At 40.7% G+C, this 24,213-nt stretch overlaps 1 protein-coding gene across 2 annotated transcripts in view; it reads right to left on the bottom strand.

The window, feature by feature from the left end:
- Nucleotides 1-24,213, bottom strand: part of MTUS2 (microtubule associated scaffold protein 2) — a 476,293-nt gene that overhangs the window by 29,855 nt on the left and 422,225 nt on the right. For both annotated transcript variants that reach the window (XM_036747013.1, XM_036747012.1), the window contains 2 exons: nucleotides 22,764-22,978; nucleotides 12,088-12,193 (listed from right to left, as the gene is read on the bottom strand). In XM_036747013.1, the coding sequence (XP_036602908.1) occupies nucleotides 12,088-12,193; nucleotides 22,764-22,978 (321 nt within the window). The remainder of the gene's footprint in view (nucleotides 1-12,087; nucleotides 12,194-22,763; nucleotides 22,979-24,213) is intronic.

Raw genomic sequence — 24,213 nt, 5'->3', positions numbered from 1 at the left:
TCACTTGTGCGTAATGGTGAGTTCCATGTGTGACCATTCCTATCTATGGGTGAGGTGGAGTGAAGGAGTAGGTCATAGGATTTTGGAGGCTGAGGAATTGGGAACCAAGAGAGTTTGAGGGAACATTTTTAAACTACTATCTTCTCTATACCATCTTGGTAAATACATTTACTACAAGTAAATTGATACTACTACCTGATAATAAGTGGGGAGAATAATGATGGGGGCTTATGAGTACAGTACTAACCACAAAGAGATCAAAGAAAGAGGCAAAGAAGCTATATATGCAAAAATATTTATAGTAGCTCCTTTCATAGTAACATATAACTGGAAACTAAGGGGTTGCCCACCTATCGAGGAATGGCAAAAAATTACGCTAAATGGAATATTATTGTGTCATGAGAACTGATAAAATGGAGAGTTTCAGAGGACTCTCAACTCTATGAGCCAATGTAGAGTGAAAGGAGCTTAGCAATCCATTAGCTTTAAAAGATTTCATAGAGTAACTTAGGCTGTTCACATGTTATCTCTCACTCTTGTTTCATAAAAGGTCCATCCACCTCCTTTTCTAATCCTCAATGTTTATTTCCTCAATAATACCACTTATGCCACTTTTTAAGCCTAGGTCATCACTGGAATAGGCAACTGCCCTATTGCACCCATCATGTGACTCGATTCACTGGCACTTTTGATGCCCTACTATTAAGAAGTTCTGTGCCAGTGCTTCACTGTGATGGGAAGATGATCCTGGGTTTTTGAAGGCTACACTCATGGGGTACAAGCTCTAGAAAGTTCTACCAGCTTACCAGTCAGGGTGGTTGTGAGATTTCCCTAAGTAGCATTCAGTGGCTCAGGCAACAGGATGGGTCTGCTTTCCAAGGACCAGCCTAGTTAAGTATGGAGAGGCTCAGCTCCGGGAGGCTGGCAACCAGGTAATGAATTCTCCTACCACTGAAATTCATGAAAAGAAAAGGAGATACGATCCAGCCCTTGGTTCCTTGTGGCCCTCTTCTGCTTCTGGTGTGACAGGGGCATAGTGACAGAAAAAGAGGCAGGAGATGCTAATGATGAATTTGTAGACTCTCTATTGGTATTAATGCAGCTGTTGATGCTCTCAGTGTGAGATCCTTGTCCAGTGCCCTATGAATGAACATTCTGCTGCATGAACTGGGTGATAGCAATCTTAACATTGTGAATGTAAATGGAGCCAAAAGACAGGAAGAAGTTGCAGTGTGATGGAAGGATGGTTCACATATTCTCCTCCATACAAAGGAGTTGGTGTTATTTGTTTTATTGTTAAAGAAACATGACTTCATATACTCATTTGGTCATCTTGCATGGCAGGGCTCATGATGGATGTTTGCAGAAACATCACCATGAAAATATTTGCAGCCTATGCAAATACAATCTGTTGTAGAAGAAGAAGAAAAGGTACAGAAATTCAGCAAAGAACATGACAAGGTTCTTCCAAATTGAAGCAACATCTACTTAGATACTTTGGTGACTCCAGTGCAAAGGTAAGATGGGTGAGGATGGCAAAAATACATTGGAAGATACAGTTCAGGAGTTAGGAAGAAAAGAGGCCAAAGGTCTGTAGGCTACACAGAAGCTTCACAACCGTCTACATCATGAATACTTTCTTTGAGAAAAGAATTGGAAATGCTGGATATGGCAGATATTGAATAACACTGCCAAAAATAAAATGGATTAAAACTTGGAAAAGACGGGAAATAGCTTGTGGCTGATGTGACTAAAATGTGCCTGTGTAGACTATTGACTTGTTAAGGTAAAGATAAAAATCAGTAGAAAGCCAGAATAATAAGAACAAGAAAAAATATATGACATGCAATTTATACAGCTCCTACCTGATGAATTTAAACGAGCCATTGACACTGAAAAATGAATGAAAAGCATTTATTATTTTCCATGTGTTAAGTGCTAAGCAGTGGGGATAAGAATACAAAGGTGAGATAGTCTTTGTTCTCAAGAGGTTTATATTTGAGACGATACACAAAGGACAGCGTTAGCCAGAGAAGGAAGTTTTGGTCCAGGGAGTCACAGGGATTTCAAACTGACCCGTAGGGAAGTCAATTTTCATGAACTTCCCATAAACAACAGTATTGATTTGATTACTGTGCCCAGAAGTGGAAAGCGGAATATGGAAAAGGAGCGTGCAGGTGGGGGCAGTAGAGGAGACACGGGCTGCAGTAGCTGATGGCTGGCTTGAAACTAATTTAGCCAGATGTAATGGGTTGGTGAACTGCACACATGCTCACTAATCAAGGCAGCACAGCCCCAGGACTGGAGTTTCAAAGCTGAGCTGGTTTTATTTTCTTGGTGACCAGGGCTAGAGTTTCTAGAAGTTTAGTCCAGAGGGTACTAGCGGTGCCAGGTGGAGGAAAGCAGTGCATTGGAAAAGCTGATGGCAAGATGGCTTGGGCAGGTGGTGGAATACGACTATGATAATTTCACACAAAAGTTTAAAGGTTGTAAATAAGTTTTCATGTTGAGGAGACCAAAATATAAAAAAAAAATGTCTTAGCCAACATCTGACCTATTGGAAGGAATAAGTAACTCTGAGGGAGAGACAGGAAGTGGCATATACCAGGAAGGTCAAACCATCTCCACCACCACCTCTCCTCAGACTTCAGTGGAGTCTGTCTAGGACTCTGAGCCCAAGAGCTTCAGAAATAGCACTGGCATCCAGAACATCAGCCCTGTTGACAGCCATTGCCAGGACAGCAAGCCCTATTATAGAGAAGGGGCCTGCCACCTCCATTACCACTAACACCAAATGTTGACCAATTGCAGCGTGGACCACCTGCTACTGCCGAGGAAGGGATGTGAGCCCAGCTGAAGCTGCAAGTCACCTTGAAGGAGTGACAAGAGGCGACCTGATAAGCATGCCAAACTGCTCCCCGTCTTCCCTGACGACCAGCTCTCTTCAGACTCCGGTGAAGACAGGGACCCCTAAGCCCAGCACAGGCTCCCAGACCACTTTGCCACCACCAACTGCTGACCATCTGTCACAGATGGGCAGGTAAAAGCCCCAAAGCACTGGAAATAGCAGCTCCTTCTAGATCACCAGCCCTGCCATAGCCTGGCATCTACAGCCATTGTTTCGAGAAGGCATAGTTCTCCCTCATGGAGATGGAATGCAGCAACGCCTATACAGTATACTTTCTCAGTAGCCATAACTACTGAAGACCTTGAAAAAATATATTCTTACCACCAAAGTTTTTGTCAACATCAAAAATGGATATGGTTTTAAAAATGGAAATAAGATTAAAGAAAACAGATGACCATGTTTTGGTATTGCACCTTAAGGACCACTGGGCCCTTCCATCTGACTTACTGCTGAAACCTCTCTTTACTAGAATGTGACAGCAGGGATTGTCTTGTTTTTCTCTTTTTATCCTGAGTACTTAGCCCAGTGTTTTGCACATGGTAAGTATTTAATAAGTTTTTTTCCTTTCCTCCATCCATCTATTCATGGTGATGTATACTAGTCAAAGGCAAGGCTATTTTAGAATATACACTCGTTTATAAAATCTTATGGAGAGATAGTAGATTATAAGCAGTTTTACCTTATAAAACAGCGAGAAACAGTAAAGGGGAAAAAAAAGAGTTTAAAGAAAACTTGGCAAGGGACCCAACTAAGCAAAGTCATCCCAAGGATATTTAAGGATAAAGATGGATGGACAAAAAATAAAAGAAATATGGAAAATGTGTACGAAGATATCTATTAAAAATGGTTTTCACCATTAAGAACAACAGGGTCACTTTTTTTGGATTCAATATCATAGTCCTAGCTGTGTTCATAGAGAACTTAAGAAAACAAATATGGGAAAAACTAGATATGGGGCTTTAGAGATTGAGTATACAGAGAAGAGGTTAATGCATAATTTTGAGGGGATCGAGAGATTAATTCTTACGTTATCTGGAAAGAAGATATATTACATGTATATGTGTATATCTATATGTACGTATATATACATATGTATGACATTATTAAAAGAAAAAAGATGACCAATACAATATCAGTAACTACTAACCTGAATGCCAATTTCCCATTTTTCTAAGGAAAATCTACACGTGCATTGGGAGCACCCATGATGAGGGTATTAAAAAGAACAGGCAGGCTGGCATGGGTGATACTCCATTGTAGAACACGTTGTCATCATCACTGTCATGTCATCGTCACCAGCACTTATACAACACAACGTTTGCAATGTACTTTACAAATTTTATTTTGTTTTATCTCAGCTCTGGCAGATAGGTGCTATTATTATTCCCATAAAATGGGAATGAAGAATGATGAGGAAACCAGAGCAAACACTGGCTTAGGGTCACATAGTTAAGTGATGCAGCATTTGAACTCGGGTCTTCCTAACTCCACTTCCGACACTCTATTCACCGCACTACTCAGCATCGTTACTGTGTAACACAACTGCTTGAAAGATGCAGAGAATACAAGCTCCCCCGGTGTTACCATTTGTTATAGTTAGAAGATTTATTTGTAGAGCAAAATATTGCCTTAAGGGTTTTCCTTTAATGAGTTGTCTTCCGTGCATATGTTAAAATTATGTGTTTGCTTGAAAGATATAATAATAGGCGTAACTTTTTGATAAACCGCTGCTAATTTATATCAAGCAAAACAAAAGACAAAAGCACAAAGGGATGTTTGTTAACCAAAAGTGTTTACGGCTGTCATGAAGGAGATCCAATACATAGTGCAAGAAGAATGACCTCTGGAGAAGGAAGAATACCTGAAGATCCTCTAGATGCCCCCTAATTACGGATATCTTTGTGTTAATTGTAGTGAGCCATCAAACATTATCAGTCTCATTTAGCAGACTGCAATCAGTCAAAGCAGTTTAGTCTAACTATCCACATAGGAAAAACCAAGGGGATGAAGAATCCCTATTGTCCAAATGAACAATTCAGTTGGATTCACAACCTATAGAGCTTATCCCAGTTGACTGAACAGGCATCACAAATGGACAATGAGAGAGGACCATATTGGACTGAAGAGTGGGTTAAAGTGCCTTGCAAAATGGTATATTTCTTAAATAGCCACCAGCTTCTCCTTGAGACAAAGGCCCATCTTTTTAATGCCAATACTCGCCCAGTGCTAATGATGGACACTCATGAAATACTCCTGTCTCTAAAGAACTGAAACTGAAAATCATTCAAAGGACAATGGTGGGGAGGAGCAGAATGAAACACATTATAGGTAAGGGATGATAAAGGTGAAATGAAATAAAGGGTGTTGTTAGAAAAATGTAGGAATGAAAAAGAAGATGGGCTGACCATGTGGCAGGGATAACTGTCAGAGAACCCATGTGCTCCACTAGCCTTCTAGCAAGGTAAAGAAAGAGTGACAAAGGAAGCATATTAGTTGTACCTATTTATGTTCTAAGAATACACTTACAGAAGATTTCAGCCATGTTCTAATTTGCTTCTAATATGTGGATTTTTAGAAATACATAATCTTTTTGGACACTAACTTTCCACATCTACTACTAAAGTCTTACACTCATGACTCATTGTGTCACAGAGATGACTCTAGGTTTTGCTAAGACTATCCCAATGGCAAGACTGGACTTTTTGTGCCAACTTGGAAAATCTTGGTCATAAAATCTCTTGTCTAAGGTCCATCATAGCTAACTTCAGTTTACTAAGGCATGTTCTTTATAGGTGGATGGGGTTATCCCATATGAAGAAGACTGATCCTTGAAGTGTTGAAATAATTATCAATATAGAAACAAACTGATCATAAGTGTAGAGTTAATACCCTTTGAAAGAGGCGTCATAAAAATTAATAGCTCAGCTGGTTTTTAAGGACTTTGTCCAGTCAATATAAAAATATAGGGAAAAATACCTTTCCCCCAGATTACATACATGTGGAAAAAAAACAACCCCACAACATTTTAGAGGTTCATGAAAAATGACAAGTAGTTTAAAATGGGATTTGACTGAAAATGTCAGATACATGAGGTACTTCTGAAAATCAATTAGAAAAAATTTAAAATATTGATTGATAAAAATACAAATACAAACCTGCTCCTGGATCTTTTAGGTTACAGAATAAACACAGAAGGGGTACATTTAGATGAAGTTAACTTAGGTTTAAACTCTTTTGGACTTTCGGTTTCTTATTTTTAATTTAATTTTTATTGATGTCTTTTGGCTTAAACTCACTTACATTTCCCAAAATAATATTTTATTTTTTCCCCCAATATCATGTAAAAACAAATTTTAACATCCTTTTTTTTAAAGTTCCAAATTCTACCCTTCCCCTCTTCCTGAGATGGTAAGCAATCTGATATAGGTTATTGGTCATTTTGTAGAAGAATACTCAAAGGAAGAAAGATAGAAAGAGGAAGAAAGGAAGGAACAAAGAAAGGAAGAAAGAAAAGAAAGGAAGGAAGGGAGGAAGGAAGAAAGGAAGAGAGAGAGAGAAAGAAAAAGTGAAAAATAGTATGCTTCAGTCTCTACTCAAATGCCATCAGTTCTTTCTCTGGAGGAGGATAGCATTTTTCATCATGAGTCCTTTGGGATTGTATTGGATCATTGTATTGCTGAGAATAATTAGGACTTCTAGCTTCTTGATGGTTTTGGCTACGTAACAGCAGTTTGGATGCTGATTAATCAGGGTAAATTTTATGGAGAATTTTTGTTTTTAAATAAAATATTATAACACCTTTATTGATATCTTTTATGTCATATTAATTTGTCAACATATCTCCTTCCTCAACCAGAGAACCACTCCTTATAACAAAAGATAAAAAAGACGGAAAAAATGTAGCTCAGAAAAACTAAATATACCAATCCAACCTGATAATATATGCTGTATTTCATATCCACAGTCCCTCCCCTCTGCCAAGAAGGGAGGAAGGTGCATTTTTATACTTACTTCTGGTTCAGACTTGGTCATTATAATTACATGGCATGCAGTTTCATTTTTCTCTTTTTTGGTGGTGGTGATGGAGTATATTTCCATTTGAAGTTGAAGTCATTCCATATATTGTTTTACAGGTTCCACTTAGTTCACTTTGTATTTGCCTTTTATTCATCAAAGTAATTTTTTATAGCAGAGTAACATTCACATTTATGTACCACAATTCGTAACCCCAATCTATCAGCAATCACACTGTTGCTTATTCTTTGCTGCTATAAATATTTTGAGGCATATTGGACCTGTCTTTCTGGGTACATGCCTAGCAGTGGGATTTGAGTATGGACATTTTAGTTACTTTTTTTTTTCCTCATTAGGGTGAAAGCTCCTTGCAAATAGGAATTATTTCATTTATTGTATTTGCATCCTTAGCACCTGGCTCAGAATGGGCACTTATTAAATTCTTGACTGATGAACAATTCCACATTGCTTTCTAGAATGGTTGTTCTAATTTAGAGGCCTACTAATAGTACATTGTTTACTTGTAAGTCTTTCCACAGCTTCTCTGACATTGATTATATCATCATCTTTGGTCGGCTTAGCCAGTTTGCTGGGTGTGAAGCAAAACTTCAGAATTGTTTAGATTTTCATTTCGCTAATTATTAATGATTTGGAGCACTCTCTAATATGGTTATTGAGAGTTTGCAATTCTTTTGAGAACTATTCGCTCATATCCTTTGATCACTCATTCGTTGGGAAATGGCTTTTGGTATTAGATATTTCTCTTTGTTCCCTAGATCTTCTTGGATAATATATCTTTATCAGAACTATTAGATACAAAGATTCCCTTTTATCTCTGCCCCTAAATTGACTAATCCCATGTTTAGTCCAGATGTGTTGATTTTTGTTTGTGAAAAAGTTCCAATTTTATGTTATTAAAATACCTACTTTATATTTTGTGATTGCTTTTATTCTTTTTTCATTTTTTTTTAAATTCAAGAATTCTTTCCCTAATTTAGACTGTACCTGAAATGTAGGCTGAAATGTACCTTATCTGGTTCTCCTAATTTTTAAAAACAGCATTTTAGCAACAAAAAAATGTTAAATGTTAAAAGCCTGTTTTAAAAATTAATGTTTAAAAACATATTACTTTTAATCTACCATGACAAGCAGATTGGGAGGAGAAAACTGTAAAAAGATTTTTTTTACATAGAAATAAAGATGGATTTTTTTAAAAATTGAAAATGCATTTTTCTATCTATAAATAAGCCTCCTTAACACTTCAATTCCATACTATTCAATTCAACATGCACCTTATTGTGTCCTTATCATGTCCCAGACACTGGGAATAGAAAGATAACAATGAAATATTTCTGTTCTTCTAGAAGCAGACATGTTTCAGGGAGGAAACAACATGTATACTGAGAAATAAATGTAAGCTATGCACAAAGTGAATAGAAAAGTAATATTTGGGAAGGGAGGATGGTAGCAGTTGGGGTTGGGGAGGGACCAAGAAAGGTCCTATGCAAGTACTGGTACCTGGGAGTAGTCTTAAAAGGAATCAGGGATTCCAGGGGGAAAAGGAAAGAAGGAAAGCATGCCAAGCTTGGGGCACAGCCTATGCAAAAGACATGGGGGTGGAGATGGAATGTTGCATCCGGGGAACAGTATGTAAGCCAGTCTGGGTGGAATGTAAAGTATGTGAGAGGAAATAATGTTAAATTATTCTGAAAAGATAGATTAAGGACAGATTGTTAAGGGCTTTAAATGGATATATAATAGAAATGCTTGGGAAGAAATCCAGGAAGAACAAATGGGGAAAAAACAAAACAAAACACGTAAGTGCTTAGTCATGCTTTACCTGATTTGATCTTAGGAAACCTGAATATGGTTGCACAGGTTCAAATAAAGGTGAAATGAAAAACAGACAACATGGATAAATGATTTTAATAAGAACAAGGATGTACCCAAAGTTCCTCTGCACAGGACTCTTTTGTTAAGACATAGGACAGAACACGAAATTTTCCATTTTGCGGGGGAGGGGAGGCAGGTAAAATTGATTTTATCTTTACAAGGAAGTACATCTGCCAACCAGACAAGGAGATGAGTGGATAAAAGGTGATATACCTGGGAAGAAAGAAAGAACTAGAGAAAACTACTAAAGATCCTCTGGCAACAGAAGGAAAAAATCCATTCGACACTTGGCCTTACCAGACAAGTATTTCAAAATGAAATTTGTGGATTCCAGTCACCCTCTGATGAAATGACAATTGTAAGGATCCATTAGCAGTTCCTATATGGGTCTGACTAAAGGGTCACTCTTTCTGCCCAGATATTGCTCTTGTAAACCTGAGTGGGACCAGTAATAATGCTCTTAGAAACGAGAAAAATGGAAAGAAAAGTTCCCCATGGCAGATTTGTGAGATGCTGAGAAAAGGACTGGACAATGACTAGGTTAGCAATTATCTGGTCCTCCTTTGTGTGCCCTCAGAGCCCTGGCACTCTTCAAAAGCAGGGGACCTGTCAGATATGTGTAGTAGGCATAGGTCCCCTGAATTTAAAAAGACTGGAGCTTCAGAAATCACATGGTGGTGTTTCTCCAGTTAGAATGACATCTACAAGGTGGTTTCAGGGTGGCCGTGAGACCTGGGAAAGACCTTAGCTTAAAAAGGTCAAGATCTCCCATCGCATCCAAGGCCAACTCCAGTCATCCAGATCTATATCTTGCCACTGGACCCAAATGGTTCTGGAGGGGAGAGTGAGGCTGGTGACTTTGCCCAACCCCATCTCAATTAAATCCAATTCATCTGCAAGCCACGACATCACCTTCCTGATGTCACGGTCCTCTTTTGAGAACAAAGGATGAACAACAACGAGTCAGTCCTGTAGGGAGGCTTCCAAAGGATTCTGGGAGTAGGATATGGTCCATAGAGAAGGCAGAATGCTGAAGAAGCCAATGGCGGGTCTGATGTTCAACTGGATTGAAACTGTGGGAAAGATTATCTTGTCCTTTGGCTTCACAACAAAGGTTGTCTTTCAAATGCCATGTATGGTGGTGAAGGGAGCGTAAAGAAGAGAATAATCAAAGGATGACGTAAAGAGAAAAATGAATTTGAATGGAAATAAATGTGAACATTTAGCTATACGTTTTTGATATAACCATTCCATGCAATTACTTCTTGGCATTGAGGTGTTTTACCATGTCTACCTACACACACACACACACACACACACACATTCATCTTTATTCCTCTCTAGGCTGCTGCGCTCTTGACCTTCTACCCAGACTTTGTCTACAATGCTCCAGAAACCTCTCCACCCTGGCAGCTCACTCCGGCTCCAGATCTCACACATGTTAAGTACCCTCCCTCTGACTGGCTGGCTCCTTCCAGTACCTCTATTTTAAGGAGGATGTCTTGGTCGCCTCTCACTTCATTCCTTCCCAGGCTGCACACCTGACTCTCCTCCCCTACTTCCTCTACAGTCTGTCATTGGTCTTCTTTGAAAATGAAGGACAAACAACAATGTCTGAGTGCTTTGGTGAGAGGGAGCACCTCTCCAGAGAAATCACAGATTTCAGAAGCGATGGAAATATTTAAAAAAAGGAAATCCTTATTGTGTAAATTGGAGCAAGTCAATTTTTGAGCGTCTGGTGTATCGATAAGGGGTAACCATTGAAAGCAATGGAAAAGTTATTATTCAGCTTATTATAATAAATCTTTCACGGTTTGTCTTGTACATCATGATAAAAACACAACTCAAAGCACACTAGAAGAAGCAGGAAAACCCCAGAGTTACCCTGGAGCGCTCTGATGATCCAGACAAGATGCAGAGTGCAGAGCAACACTCATGGAAACAGGTGGGGAGACTGAGCTCTCTTAGGCAGGGGAGACTCATGGAGAAGAAAAGGAATGTGCTTATGGTGGGAGATGAGAGAACTGAATCTTAATGCAAGATATAAAAAAAAATTAAATGGAAGAGACTTTTCCTATTTCTGACCCCTTTCTCACATTAAACTCACTGTATGTGATCAGAGATTTAGAGCCAGAAGGGATCACAGTGACCATCTAGTCCAACCCTTTCATTTTATCAAAGAAGAAACAGAGACCCGAGGGAATGAAGTGACTTACTCAAGGTCACAGAGAAGGCAAACATCAGGCAGGGGATTCAAACTCAGGTCTTCAGACCCGAGATCTAATAGATAAGGCCAAGGCAGAGTCCAAGTGCAACATTATTAGAGATACCGAGATTTTATTTTTAAAATGTGGACTTAAGAGTCACAATCAATGTTTTCTTATTTATTAATTATAAAATACTGGCCTTGAAAACCTTTAGATAACATCCAACCTTATTAGGACATTAGGATGGTGTCTCCAAGTCTCGCCTGAAGCTCCTTAGCTATTTACTCAAGCATATACTGTTAATAAAAACAACCATACTATATTTGTTGTGGTTGTTGAGTCATTTCAGTCATGTTCGACTCTTTGGGACCCCATTTGGGATTTTCTTGGCAAGGATACTAAAGTGGTTTGCCATTTCCTTCTCCAGCTCATTTTACAGATGAGGAAACTGAGGCAAACAGGGTTAAGTGACTTGCCCAGGGTCACACAGCTAGTAGGTGTCTCCCAAAGCTGCCGATGTGTGTCCAGGCCTACATGATCATAGTTACACTCATGCCTTGGTCCCCCACTGCTCCCAAAGCTGCCGATGTGTGTCCGGGCCTACATGATCACAGTTACACTCATGCCTTGGTCCCCCACTGCTCCCAAAGCTGCCGATGTGTGTCCGGGCCTACGTGATCATAATTACACTCATACCTTGGTCCCCCACTGCTCCCAAAGCTGCCGATGTGCATCCGGGCCTACGTGATCACAGTTACACTCATGCTTTGGTCCCCCACTGCTCCCAAAGCTGCCAATGTGTGTCCAGGCCTACATGATCATAGTTACACTCATGCCTTGGTCCCCCACTTCTCCCAAAGCTGCCGATGTGTGTCCGGGCCTACATGATCATAGTTACACTCATGCCTTGGTCCCCCACTGCTCCCAAAGCTGCCGATGTGTAGGACACAATGGAAAGGTGAAAACATAGAGCTGAGACAGACTCAACTGAGTCTGCAGGAGAACATGGTGGAATTGAAGGCTCTCCTTGCAAAGCCCAGGGTGAAATACAAGCCCAGGCATTACCTTGAACTTTGTGTTCGTGGTCATCCTGGAGGACAGCGATGGCAACAGAGTGGTTGTTTTCCATCTCTAACAAGGTAGCCTCATGGGTGGCTGAGATGTCTTCTACCTGGAAAAAAGAGCAGCAAGTACAAGGGTCAGGGAGCTTCAGAGACAGAGGATGGGCTTTCACCGCTGTCACTGCCAGGTGAGAAATCACAGACTCAGAGGGATAAGCAGCAGAGCCAGAGGATCCCGCTTCCGATACCGACAAACCATAGTGGCCTTGGCCAACTTGCCTGGACTCCCATGTTCTCCATTTTCTCACCTGTGAGTTGGACTAGCAGACCTCTGGGGTCCCTTGTGGAGTGACATCTGGGATCCCAGTCCAACAACACCCTCATTTTTACCATGTGGTCACAAATGAAACATCAGTGGTTGGTGGCTGAAAGCATCACGTATGAATGTGTTCACACATGAAGAATGGTGACCAACTGTCTTCTAGCTCAACAAAGGACCAAACACACTGCAGGAAGAGGGACAGAATTGGTGCTGGAGTGGCAGTCTCAGGAGGAGGAATAAGTCCTCTGTAAATATGACTTGTTGCTATAGGGAAATCATTAGAAGAGGCAGCTAGTTAGGTAGTGCAGTGGCCACAGTGCTGGACTGGAAGTGAAGAAGATTTGAATTCAAATCCACCATCAGGTACCTACTGGCCATGTGATCATGGGCACGTCACTTAATCTTTGTCTGCCTCAGTTTCCTCTTCTATAAAAATTGGGATAACAATAGTACCTACGTCACAGGGCTCTTTGTGAGGATAAAATGATAAGAATAAATTGTAAAGTGCTTTGCAAACCTTAAAGTATTTGCAAATACTAGATTATTATTATACAGTTGCCTAGTCAGTTATCTCAAAATGCCAGAGATAAGCAGGGGTCTTGTGGACCTATGATGGTACATGAGCTAGTAGTAAAAAAGGGGCAGCCATCTTAGGACAATGCTATCCGTCTTTTAGGAGTCTGACCCTTTGAAAAGGTGTTATGCATTATAATTCTATCAGTGACAGATAGGACCCCCAGTGCACAAAACAAGAGAGGACCTGGAATATCTCACATGAATGATGGATAGAGATATGGCACAGATCATAAGATCCTGCATCTGGAGCTGAAAGGGACCTCAGAAGCATTTAGTCCAATCCTTTCTTTTTATAAACAAGAAAACTGAGGCCCGAGGGAAGCTTACTTACAGGGAGTAAGCATCAGTGGCGGTATCTGAATCCAGATCTTCTAACGCCAGGTGACTGTGCTGTATGTGCCCCCCAAAATCACTAATTCTTTCCAAGATGTCATGTGTAATTAACCATATCACAGCTCCTTTATTTCACATATATCCTGCTGATTGAGAGGCATATTGGATAGAAGGGACAGTAGCTACTCTGAGGTCTCTTCTTAGCTTTGTTAGGGGTATTCATTGTTTTCCTACATCTGAATGCATGATCCAGTCTGCCTCCTCACTTGTATGTGGGACGTTGGACTTTTTCGTGCTTTTATTTGGACTCATCTGCTCCTCTCCATTCCCATGGCTACTTCTCTCATTTCCTTCTCGCTTTGGGGCACTGATGATGACTGCTTTCCCACATTCTGTCTCTTCCCCTTCCAATCCATCCTGCAGATAATGGCTGCCAGATTAATCATCCTCATTCATGGCTCTAAAGACATCATTCACCCCCTTGAAAGTATCCTTTAAACGGCACCCTACTGTTTAGTAAATAAAGTCCTGATCCTGGCACTGGCGATGCAGTGTAGTGGAAAGAATTCTGGATTTGGAATCATGATCTGAGTTCAAATGTGGCACTGCCCTGCCATTTGCTATCTGTAGGACTTCGCGAAAGCAATTTAAACCTCTCTCGATCTCAGTTTGGTTATAAAATGTATGGATGGGACTAGATGATAACTGATGTCCTTTCTGGTTCTAAACCTTCTGAGCCTTTAAATAACTGGCTTCCAACCTACCTTTCTAGCCAAATGAACCCCCTTTGTAGATTTTATTCTCAAGACAAAGTGGATTGTTTCCCTCTTCTTTGCTTACCACCTCCTTATTGCACTTCATGAAATTCCCCCAACACCAAATTTAAGTATCTTATTCCTACCCATCCTTCAAGGACCAGCTCAAACGACAGCTTCCCTATGAAGCCTTCGTTGACTTCCCCCACCGAGCCCCAGCCAGAATCATTCTCCTTCCTTTCTGGTTCTCAGGCACTCTGTACCTTTCTCGCACATTTGGTTTCTATTTTGTATTACACCTATAGCAGGTGTGTAGGTAAGTCCATCCATCCCTCCTCACTTGGGTTAAGCACTTCCCTCCACTCTTATTCGGGGGATCCCTAGAGCACGTGTGCAAGAGAGTGCAAGAAGGGATCTGTGTCTGGATATAAGGGAACATGTGGACTGTGGAGGAGACATGAGAGGTCAAACCAGCCAGCTGCACACAGGCCTTGGAGAGGGGGGTCTGCTCATCCACACAGCCCCAAACAGGGAATCACCTAGGAGCCAAGGCCACTTAGAGATACTCTAACAACAATGGGGAGGAGCCAAAGTTCCAACCTTGGCCTTGCCACTGTCACACCAGATTCATTAGCTTCCCCGCCAGGGACTATAGATCCCATTACTGTATCTTTGAGAGGCGCTAGAATCTTGAAGTGACAGTTTAACAGCTGCAGTGAGGCTGAATTGGCCTATAGGGGCCATCCCATGGAGCATGCTCAGAGCTGTCATTCATAGTTCCAGAGCTGACTCAGGGCTAGGAGGCTTTCACTTGCAGATGAGGGAGCATCCCTTTAATTAATGACTATGGAGATGGAATGGCTGATGACTCAGTGGGTGTACACAGAAGGGAGCAAATGTTCTACCCTCCTCAGCCTCTTCCTTTGCTTCTTGCTGCTTGTCATGCCATGAACCACTTCCAGAGAAGGGGATGGAGGAAATGAGTGGCTTGCTCTAGCGGCTAGAGTGTAGCCTCCAAACTCCATGCACATGGCATCTAAGGCCTAAACAAACCCCATTCTGGGTTGGGGCTGCCTCTTTTCTTTATTTTATATTAATTTCTGATTTATACTGAGATGCCTTGGAGGCAACATTGTGAGTTCTAGAGATCTGGAAGTCTTGAATCCCATCAGGTCCCAGCCCTGGTGGGGCTTCCCAGCAAGAAAGGGACTGTCCCAAACCTGGATATTTTACCACCAGAAATGTAGTGTTAGTGATCGGGATAGTGCAAAGATGAAGCGAAATGTAAAATGCCTAATCAGCAGTCCTGTAAGCTGCTTTAGGTTCTGATGAGGTTTAATTATCAGCCTCTCAGCAGATGTAATAGAAGTTAAAAGCTGTTACTGAGTCTTATGTTAAGTTGTTCTATTAACGTATGCTGTGAGTCTTTTGTGCCTAGCTTTCTTTTCTTTTGTGTGCAGGAACAAATTACCTACCTGCTCAAAGTTGATTAATATGGTACATGGATACCTTTTTACTTCTTGTTTTTTGAGAAACACTAAATGTAAGCCATAACCTAAACTAAAGTAATTCTGTCTCGGGGCGCCAGAATTGGAGTTTAACAAGCCAAAGAAAGTGAGAAAAGGAAACCTAAACCCTCTCATTAGAAGCAGGTGGCCCAGCACTGAACCCAGTCCAAACTCTGTGTTTTGGTACAAAGCAGAGGATGGGCAGAGCACCCCAGCTGGTGTGGGCTCAGCATTCGATAAGGAACCATTGGTAAAGAGACTGTTTTTCTTTCCTGGTTAGAGATAAACTGAGGTACAGAGAAAAAGGATGAAGAGGACTTCTTTGTTTAGAGAACTGGTGTAACTTTTTTCTTGTGAAGAGGAAGAGAATTCTTGAGAAGAGACTAGAGAGATACTTCTCACATAAGTGAGAAGTTAAGAATGGTAATGATGGACAAAGGGGATTTTGGCTCTGATCCTTCTCATAGCTTAAGTGATAAAAATGATAATTTTATGTGATTGGTTATCTAGTTAATGAATTACATGGCCAATAACTTTCAATAATTTATAAAGCCTAAAAGATAGTACTTTTGTTCCATAGAGAGATATAAGCAGCTGTTAAAATAAAAAAAAAAGATTTCTTCAGTTTATTAAATTAGTAATTGAGACATGTTACAGCAGGGAACCCTGTGCAACAAGGGACCACTCAGACCTCCCCCCACTTCTTTTTGCTAGTACTTTGCTAGTACACGTTGACTATATGAATCCTGAAGGAAAATGCAACCTATCAGCAGGAAGGTGTTTTTGGTTTTGGGTGCTTTGAACACTGTCTGGAAATAGAAAGTTTTCCTGACAGCTAAAGGGCTCAAGTATGAATCTATTCTGTCTATATATGTGTGTGCTTTTAGACTAAAAATCTGTCCTACATTTGATGTCTTCTTACTATGATTATTTGCAAGAGAATTGAAGGCCCATTTTGGAGAGTAAAACAAGGCAGATACTGATGTTTCCAAGGTTTCCCTAGGTAGGTGCATGAGTCGGAGAGATTTTGTGAGAGATCCTCCTAAATTGTTCTCAGGTCTGTTGTGTCAGGGGTTAAGGCTTAACTGATAAAAGGGCTGAGTTATTTATTATTTGGCTATATGTGTTACCTCTATTTTTTGTTATAAGCTCCTTAAGGTAAGTAATCATGCTTATGCCACCTTCTCCATATTAGATCACAAGCTTCTTAAGGTCAGGAAGCTCATTTCATATTATTAAAGTGTCACTGTAATCATAAGCTCCTTGAAGATAGATAGAGAGGGAGAAAAAAGGAGAGAGAGAAAGGAAGAAGAGAGAGGGGTGGAAGGGAGAAGAGAGAAAGAAGGAGGAAGAGAAGAGGAGGGGGGAGAGGGAGAGGGAAAGGGAGAGGGAGAGAGAGAAACAGAGAGAGAGAGAGAGAGAGAGAGAGAGAGAGAGAGAGAGAGAGAGAGAGAGAGAGAGAGAGACAGAGAATGAATTTATTAGGCAAATACCATGTGCCAGGCAGGGACCATGTTGCTTTCCAATCTAAGCATCCTTAGAACCTAGCAGAGTTCCTGGTATACAGCAGGCACTTAAAAGTCTGTTGAACAAATGCATGACTGAACAAATTGGACAAGGTCCCCTAATCCTGAAGCTAAGTTCTCTTTTCAGTAAAGAGCACATTATAGTGCAAAGAGAGTTGTGGGGTTAGAAAACCCAAGTTGAGATCCTAGTTCTAATACCTACTAGTCAATGTAATCCTTGGTAAGTCACAACCTCTGAGCTTCAGTTTTTTCATCAATAAAATGGAGACCATAATACTTGTGTGACCTGCTCCAAATGGCTGTTGTTAGCAAAGTACTCTGTAAAGCTGAAAGAACTATGTAAAGTTGAATTATTCTTATTCCTCTTAAAATTCAGAAGATATTACAGTCCTTCGATCTCAGGAACAACTCATACAATGTCATCCAAGGCTTTGCATAGACTTCACAATCTCTAAGGTTCCATTCCTAAGTTAAGAGTTACATGTGTATGTTTATGTATATGCTTGTACACACAATATCCTCCCTATGATATATGGATATATTAATCAGCACATATATGCATATACAGATATATTCATATTTACATGTATACATGTGCATACATATATTGAAACAGAACAATTTCTCAGGGTACTGTACTTTCTGGGAAGAAATTATCTGAATTCTCCTTTGCTAAGTGACATAGGGCAGCTAGGTACTGCACGGGATAGAGTGCTGGGCCTGCAGTCAGGAAGACTCATCTTTTTGAATTCAAATCTGGCCTCAGACACTTACTAGCTGTGTGATTCTGGGCATGTCATTTAACCCTGTTTGTCTCAGTTTCTTCATCTGTCAAATGAGCTGAAGAAGGAATGGATCTTAGCCAATAAAACTCCAAATGGGGTCATAAAGAGTCAGATATGACTGAGATGACTGAACAGCAACAAAAGTGACATTGGTGAGAGCCTCACCTGAACCTCGTCTATCCAGGCGGGAGCATCAGCAGTCAGAGTCTATAATGTAACACCAGCTATTTATTGTTAGCCGAGCTTTACAAACATGGCGAGGACAGATGCCTGCAATGATTCACTCTTGTTTACTGAACATTCTTAATTAAGCAATATTTTCTTTGAGGCCCAAAGCTATGAACATCTCTCTTCCTCTCTGCAGAAAGGCTGAATATGGTAGTATTTAATCATCCCAGGTCCTGTTTGAGGGTTGGCTTTTTTTTCCCTAGGATCATCATCTCAAAGCTGCCTCAGATTAGTGCAGAAATGAATCACTAGCCGAAAACTGAAATATATTTTTCTCCTCTTTTATTGATATTAGTTAATTATGGAACCTACAACAGCCCACAAATTATTTGGAGGCAAACAGACCATGTAGCATAATGCAAAATCATTCAGCACTCCTACTACAAGATTCAGTTTCTTGTGCTCTCTAGATATTAAGCTATGAGGAAGAAGGGATGAACTGAAAAGTTAAGCTATAGAAGGAAGAAAGGAAGGAAACAAGCATTTATTAGGCACCTACTACATGCCAAACACTGTGCTAAGAACTAAGGATATAAGCAAAAAGATGGTCCCTTCCTTTAAATGTTAATGATAGAATATAACAATACAACCCACAAAAGAGATCTAAAAAATGGGGATATGGTGTGGGGAATAAGTATACCCAGTTTGGGGTGGTGGTTTTCAAGTTAAGGAGGCAGGAACAGGGCTGAGAGGCGAATGAAGGTCAGCTTGGGTCCCTTTACAAATGAGAGGCCCCAGGAAGAATTCACCAATGGGAGAAGAGCAAAGCTTTATAGAACAATATTTCAAGTTGAGAAAGCCACAGGGATGGCTGGATGTTCCAAGGTGAGGAAGTTCCAGGCACAGATCCAGAATGAGATAGTGACAAGGCATCATTTTGAAGAATGACCCCATATTCCCTAGGCGGTCTATCGCCACTGGTTGGTAATATTTATTAAAGCTTGTTTTTTATACTCATGATTTGCTGTGTGGTGTGCCTCTGATTACATGGTGATAGAATACCACTATATATAGTGAGTATGGTATGATGGTCCCATATATCCACGAATACTCTGAGGAATTATTATTAATGAAAGGTTGATTCACCACAATGCTGTTGGGCTGTGTAACTAGAAAGATTATTAATTGTCCACACTGTCTTGGCCAAATGTTTTTGTCTGAAGCTAATGGGAGTACTTGAGCTAAAACTAGAGCATAAGTCTTATTACTGTTCAGCAATTTAGAAGTTCATAGACCTTTGGGGACATTAAAGAGTCATTACCCATCATGTTTCAGAGAGAAGATCAGTGTGGCAGATTCACTATACTGTCCTTGAGTGGCTTTATTGGGCCATCCCACCTCTTTTGGGAGCATTTCTTCACAGTCAGGAAATGATCACTTTCCTTTCTAAATGGGGGTGGTGTCACACTAATACAAAGACCAGTAGATAACTCAGGCCCAGGTCTTATAACCTCAGTCCTTCTTGAAAAGAATAGTAAGATAAATAAGCATTCTGTGCTAATGTCATTAATTGCTTACACAAAAACAAGCCATGAAGCGAAATAATGTTATCGGGGTAATTTTTCCTACAGTAACAATATATTATATGTATTAATAATATAATGGGGAAACATAAGGGTAATCCTGCAAGATATGTCTGCACTATAACAAAATGGAGAAGATGCAAGATTTTATATTAATACAGCATTGTAGAGTTAAAAATCTCTTCCTCGCAAATGCGTAAGGTCAGGAATACAATTATTAATCTCCATTTGATAGATGAGAGAAAACGAGGCCCCACCTAAAATCCTGTAGTTAAGAGAATCTTAGTAACAGCTAGAATCTAACTAGTTCTTTAGATTCCAAGTTCACGGCTCAAGAGCTATATTGTGAGTTGTTGTTTGTCCTTTGTCCTTGAAGAGGACCATTATATCAGGGAGATGATGCCATGACTTGCGAGTGAATTGGCTTTTAAGTGAGGGAGGGCTGTCCAAAGTCACCAGCCTCATTTTTTCCTCGGGAGCTGCCTACGTCCAGTGGCCAGATATAGATCAGGACAACTGGAGATGGCCCAGGGTGCAGCGGGAGACATTGGCCTTTTCAAGCTAAGGTCCTTAACAGGTCTCTCAGTTTGACTGAGGCAACTCCCATTCGGTGATTAAGGCTTAATAATACAGCACAAGCACAAGTTTATCTTATGAACCCCAGATCACAAAACAAAAATCAGATGCTAATCACTCTTACCTATTACTGGTCTATGGCAGAACTGGATGGCTTCATATCACTTTTTTTTTTAACTTTTAGCTTCCTAGGGGCCCACTGAGTAATTACTCCTGATGGCGCTCATAAACTAGGTCTGGCCACTAATACTCTCTCTTTTGGCTCAAAGAGGTGAGAACATGTTTTTATTGTCATGATGAGCATCCTTTAATAAGGGACGGTGCATATTCTTATTTTAGAGAACAAACCAGTTACTCTCAATGATACTATTCTGCACCCACAACTATCTGATGCACACATGTACTGAATTATAGGACAGCGTAACAACAGGGCAGCAATCCCTAGACATAAGTAAAGACATGCTGGGTTAACTCCATTAAGCTCTTTGCAGAAATAGCTCATGTCTGTTATCAGAAGCTTTGGATAATTCATTTAGAGAAGACTTACGTTTAGCATGAAGAAATGGGGGCTCTACACTGCCACTGCTTTAACTTGTGAAAGGAACCCAAATCAGACTAAATTCTCATTTTCCCAAGTCAGAGAAAACTGTGTCTGTATCAGATGAAACAAACAAATGGTGAGGAAGCAAATTCGTAGGAATGGCTCACACATTCTCCTGCAACATCTTCCTACCTTTCCTTCCTAGACACACAGGGAGATTTTCCCCCCCTCTTTTTCTGCCCTGCCACAACAGCCAGACTACTGTTCCCATACATGTATCAGTTCTGCTAAGAATGTTTCCTTATACTATAGCACACCTCTGTACATGTCTCATGCCCGTCCCACCACAGCCTAGAAAACAGTACCTTAGAATCCCATTGCTTCCGTATTCCCAGTTTAAAGGAGTGGATCTCTGCCATATGCTGGTGACCTTCTAGGATCTCATTCTATCTGACGATAGCGGAAGTCTGGTTCCTTCTGCATACATCTCCTCCATGAGGTATGTATGACCTGGTCTCCCAACTGCTAATACCTCCCCTCTGAAATTACCTTATATTTACTTTGTAGATGTTTTACGTATATTTATTTGTGTTCATGTCGTTTTTCTTAACCGATATTATTTCATTTTTTGTCTTTGTAACCTTACCACCTAGCACGGCTTCTGTTACCCAGTAAGAGCCTAATAAATGCTTGATTTTTTTGTTACTGATTTTTTTTTTGTCAATGCAACATGACTCGAGACACAATGTAATACAACGGAGATAGTACCCTGGATCCATTCAAAGCCAATCTTGTCAGTTAGGCAGATAGGGATTCTGTCCAGGGTGAGAGAATCACTCCCTTAGAAAGCAGTATATACTGTGAGCTGGTGAGCAAAAGAAACAATTAAGAACCCCAGGAAAACAGCAGCATAACAGCTATCCAACTACTTGACCTTCATTGAGCAGTGCCAAAAATGCCAGTTAAGTTGGACATAGCAGTCAGTCAATAAGCATTTATTAGGTGCCTAGTATGTGCCAAGCACTGGAGATACAGAAAGAGGCAAAAGGCAGGCACTGTCCTCAAGGAGCTCATAACCTAATGGGGAAGACAATATGAAGGAAGGAAGGAAGGAAGGAAGAAAGAAAGAAAGAAAGAAAGAAAGAAAGAAAGAAAGAAAGAAAGGAAGAAAGAAAGAAAGGAAGAAAGGAAGAAAGGAAGGAAGGAAGAAAGGAAGAAAGGAAGAAGAAGAAAGAAGGAAAGAAGTAAGGAAGGAAAGGAAGAAGAAAAGAAAGAGAAAGAAAGAAAGGGAAAGAAAAAAGAAAGAGATAAAGAACAAACAAGCTTTATACAAGATAAATAGGAAATAAGAGAAAGAAGGCATTAGAATGAAGAGGATTTGTAAAGTCTTCCTGTAGAAACCAGGATTTTAGTTGGGAGCAGAGACACAGGATGGATTCTCAGTGGCCTGGTGATACAGTGTTAGGCTGTGGGGGATAGGTAGGCCCTAACTGCACTTACACCCCCAAAGGGGCTATGATGATGGATCTAGGTTAGGGATGCAAGGCCTTTAAAAAAGGAAAACAGTAAAAGATTCTTTTAGAAAAGTATGGGATCAGACTTTTCCAACCTGTGACAGATAGTGCCTGCTCACTCAATGAACAAATGCATGAGGCCTTGTTAAGGCTATGTTTTTGTTGTTGTTCAGTCATTTTCAGTGGTATCCAACTCCTTTTGACCCCATTTCTTGGCAAAGATACTAGAGTGGTTTGCCATTTCCTTCCCTCCAGCATTTTACAGATGAGGAAACTAAGGCAAACAGGGTTAAGTGATTTGCCCAGGGTCACAAAGCTAGTAAGAGTCTGAGGTCAGATTTGAACTCAGGAGCATGGGTCTTCCTGACTCCAGGTCTGGCGCTCTATTTGCCAAACCACCAAGCTGCTTGAAAATCGTATCGGTTCTCCCCTTCATCCGTCCCTCCCATTTACACCTTGTCGACAAGCCTCTCCAGTGTTTCAAAGAGCTGACCTGCTCCTGGTGCTGACACTTGAGCCTCATTAGCTGCATCCGGTGTTCCTCCTGTAAGCGTTTCACTTCTCCCACGTAGTGCTGCTGCAGCCTTTCCTCCAGGTCCTGGAGTTCAGCCTGCTGCTGCCAACGGAGTCTCTTCACCTCGTCCTCAAACCTTCTCTCCAGATCCTCTTTCTCTTTTTGTAGTTTCTCACATTTTGCTGTATTGAAGGCTGCGGGGAAGGGACAACAGAATGTTTAAAAACAAAAATAGAAAACTGTGAAATAGCCTTATCCCAGCTACGTTTGCAGGATAAGTGAGAACATCATCACAAACATTAAGTAAGAGATTTAGCTGGGCAGGTGAAGATGCCCAAAGAGGAAGACCTTACCTGAAGGAAGAAGGTTCTCCTCAACCCCTCCTCACTAAAAAAGCCAAATGAAAAACATTTCTCAGAAATGAATTCCAGACTCCTATTCAGGCAACCAGGACCAAGACAAATGGAGGAATCAATCAACATTTCCTAAGTGCCTACCATGTACTAGACAACTGTGCCAGGTACCAGGGCTACCAAGACAAAAATGCTTATTCTGCCTTCAAGAAGTCAACATTTTATTCTTTGCAACCAGTTTTTTCTCCCTATATTTTTCCTGGGGGATGCAGGATATTGGTGGAGGTCCATTCCCTAATTCTTGCCAAGTAATTTTTTTTTCAATGAGCTGGGGTAGTGACCGTAGAATACAGTAATTATCAATACCTTCTGTATTTCTCCCATCTTCTCCTCTGCCCTGGCTTGCTATATTTTTGTTTCTTACTCTCCTGAAATCCAGGGAAATAATTAAACCATTCATCTTATTTTAAGACCTTTTAGGATATAAGGGTGACTAGAGGAAAATGAAAACAAGAAAATGAACAAGGCGCTTTGCTTTGCATTCTGGTTACCATTATTTTTGACAAGACCTGGGATTCATCTGCATAGGGAACTCCCAGTGAGCAGTATCCTCTACCAGTGTAGATCGCCACTCCCTCTGTACCTTCCAGCCTTCACTGTCGGGGGGCATTGAGAGATGCATTGATTTGTCCAGGATGACACAGCCCATATATGTCAAGGGCAGAACTTGGGCCTTGGTCTTCCTAATGGTGAAGCCCGCTCTCTAACCACCATGCCATGCTGCCTCTTACCATAGCTCACATTTATATGGCCTTTGTGGTTGCCGAGTGCCTTCCCCATCACAGTGTTTTTGTTTATACCAGAGGTGTCAAACATGTAGCCCCAAGGCTGCATGTGGCCCACAACACTCCTGAATGCGCCAAACCAGATTAAAATGTAATTGGGAAATATTTCACAGAATAAAGAAAATACTGAAACAGGGATAATATAACTATGTGGTTTTCTAGGTCAATATGCTACTCACAGAGACCCTTATGCACCGTTTAGTGGCCTCCATTTCTATTTGAGGTTGGTAC

Source organism: Trichosurus vulpecula, chromosome 2 (genome assembly GCF_011100635.1).
Source record: "Trichosurus vulpecula isolate mTriVul1 chromosome 2, mTriVul1.pri, whole genome shotgun sequence".
Classification (NCBI taxonomy): domain Eukaryota; kingdom Metazoa; phylum Chordata; class Mammalia; order Diprotodontia; family Phalangeridae; genus Trichosurus; species Trichosurus vulpecula.
The sequence above is the reverse complement of the archived record's forward strand: the minus strand, read 5'-3'. Positions and strand labels throughout refer to the sequence as shown.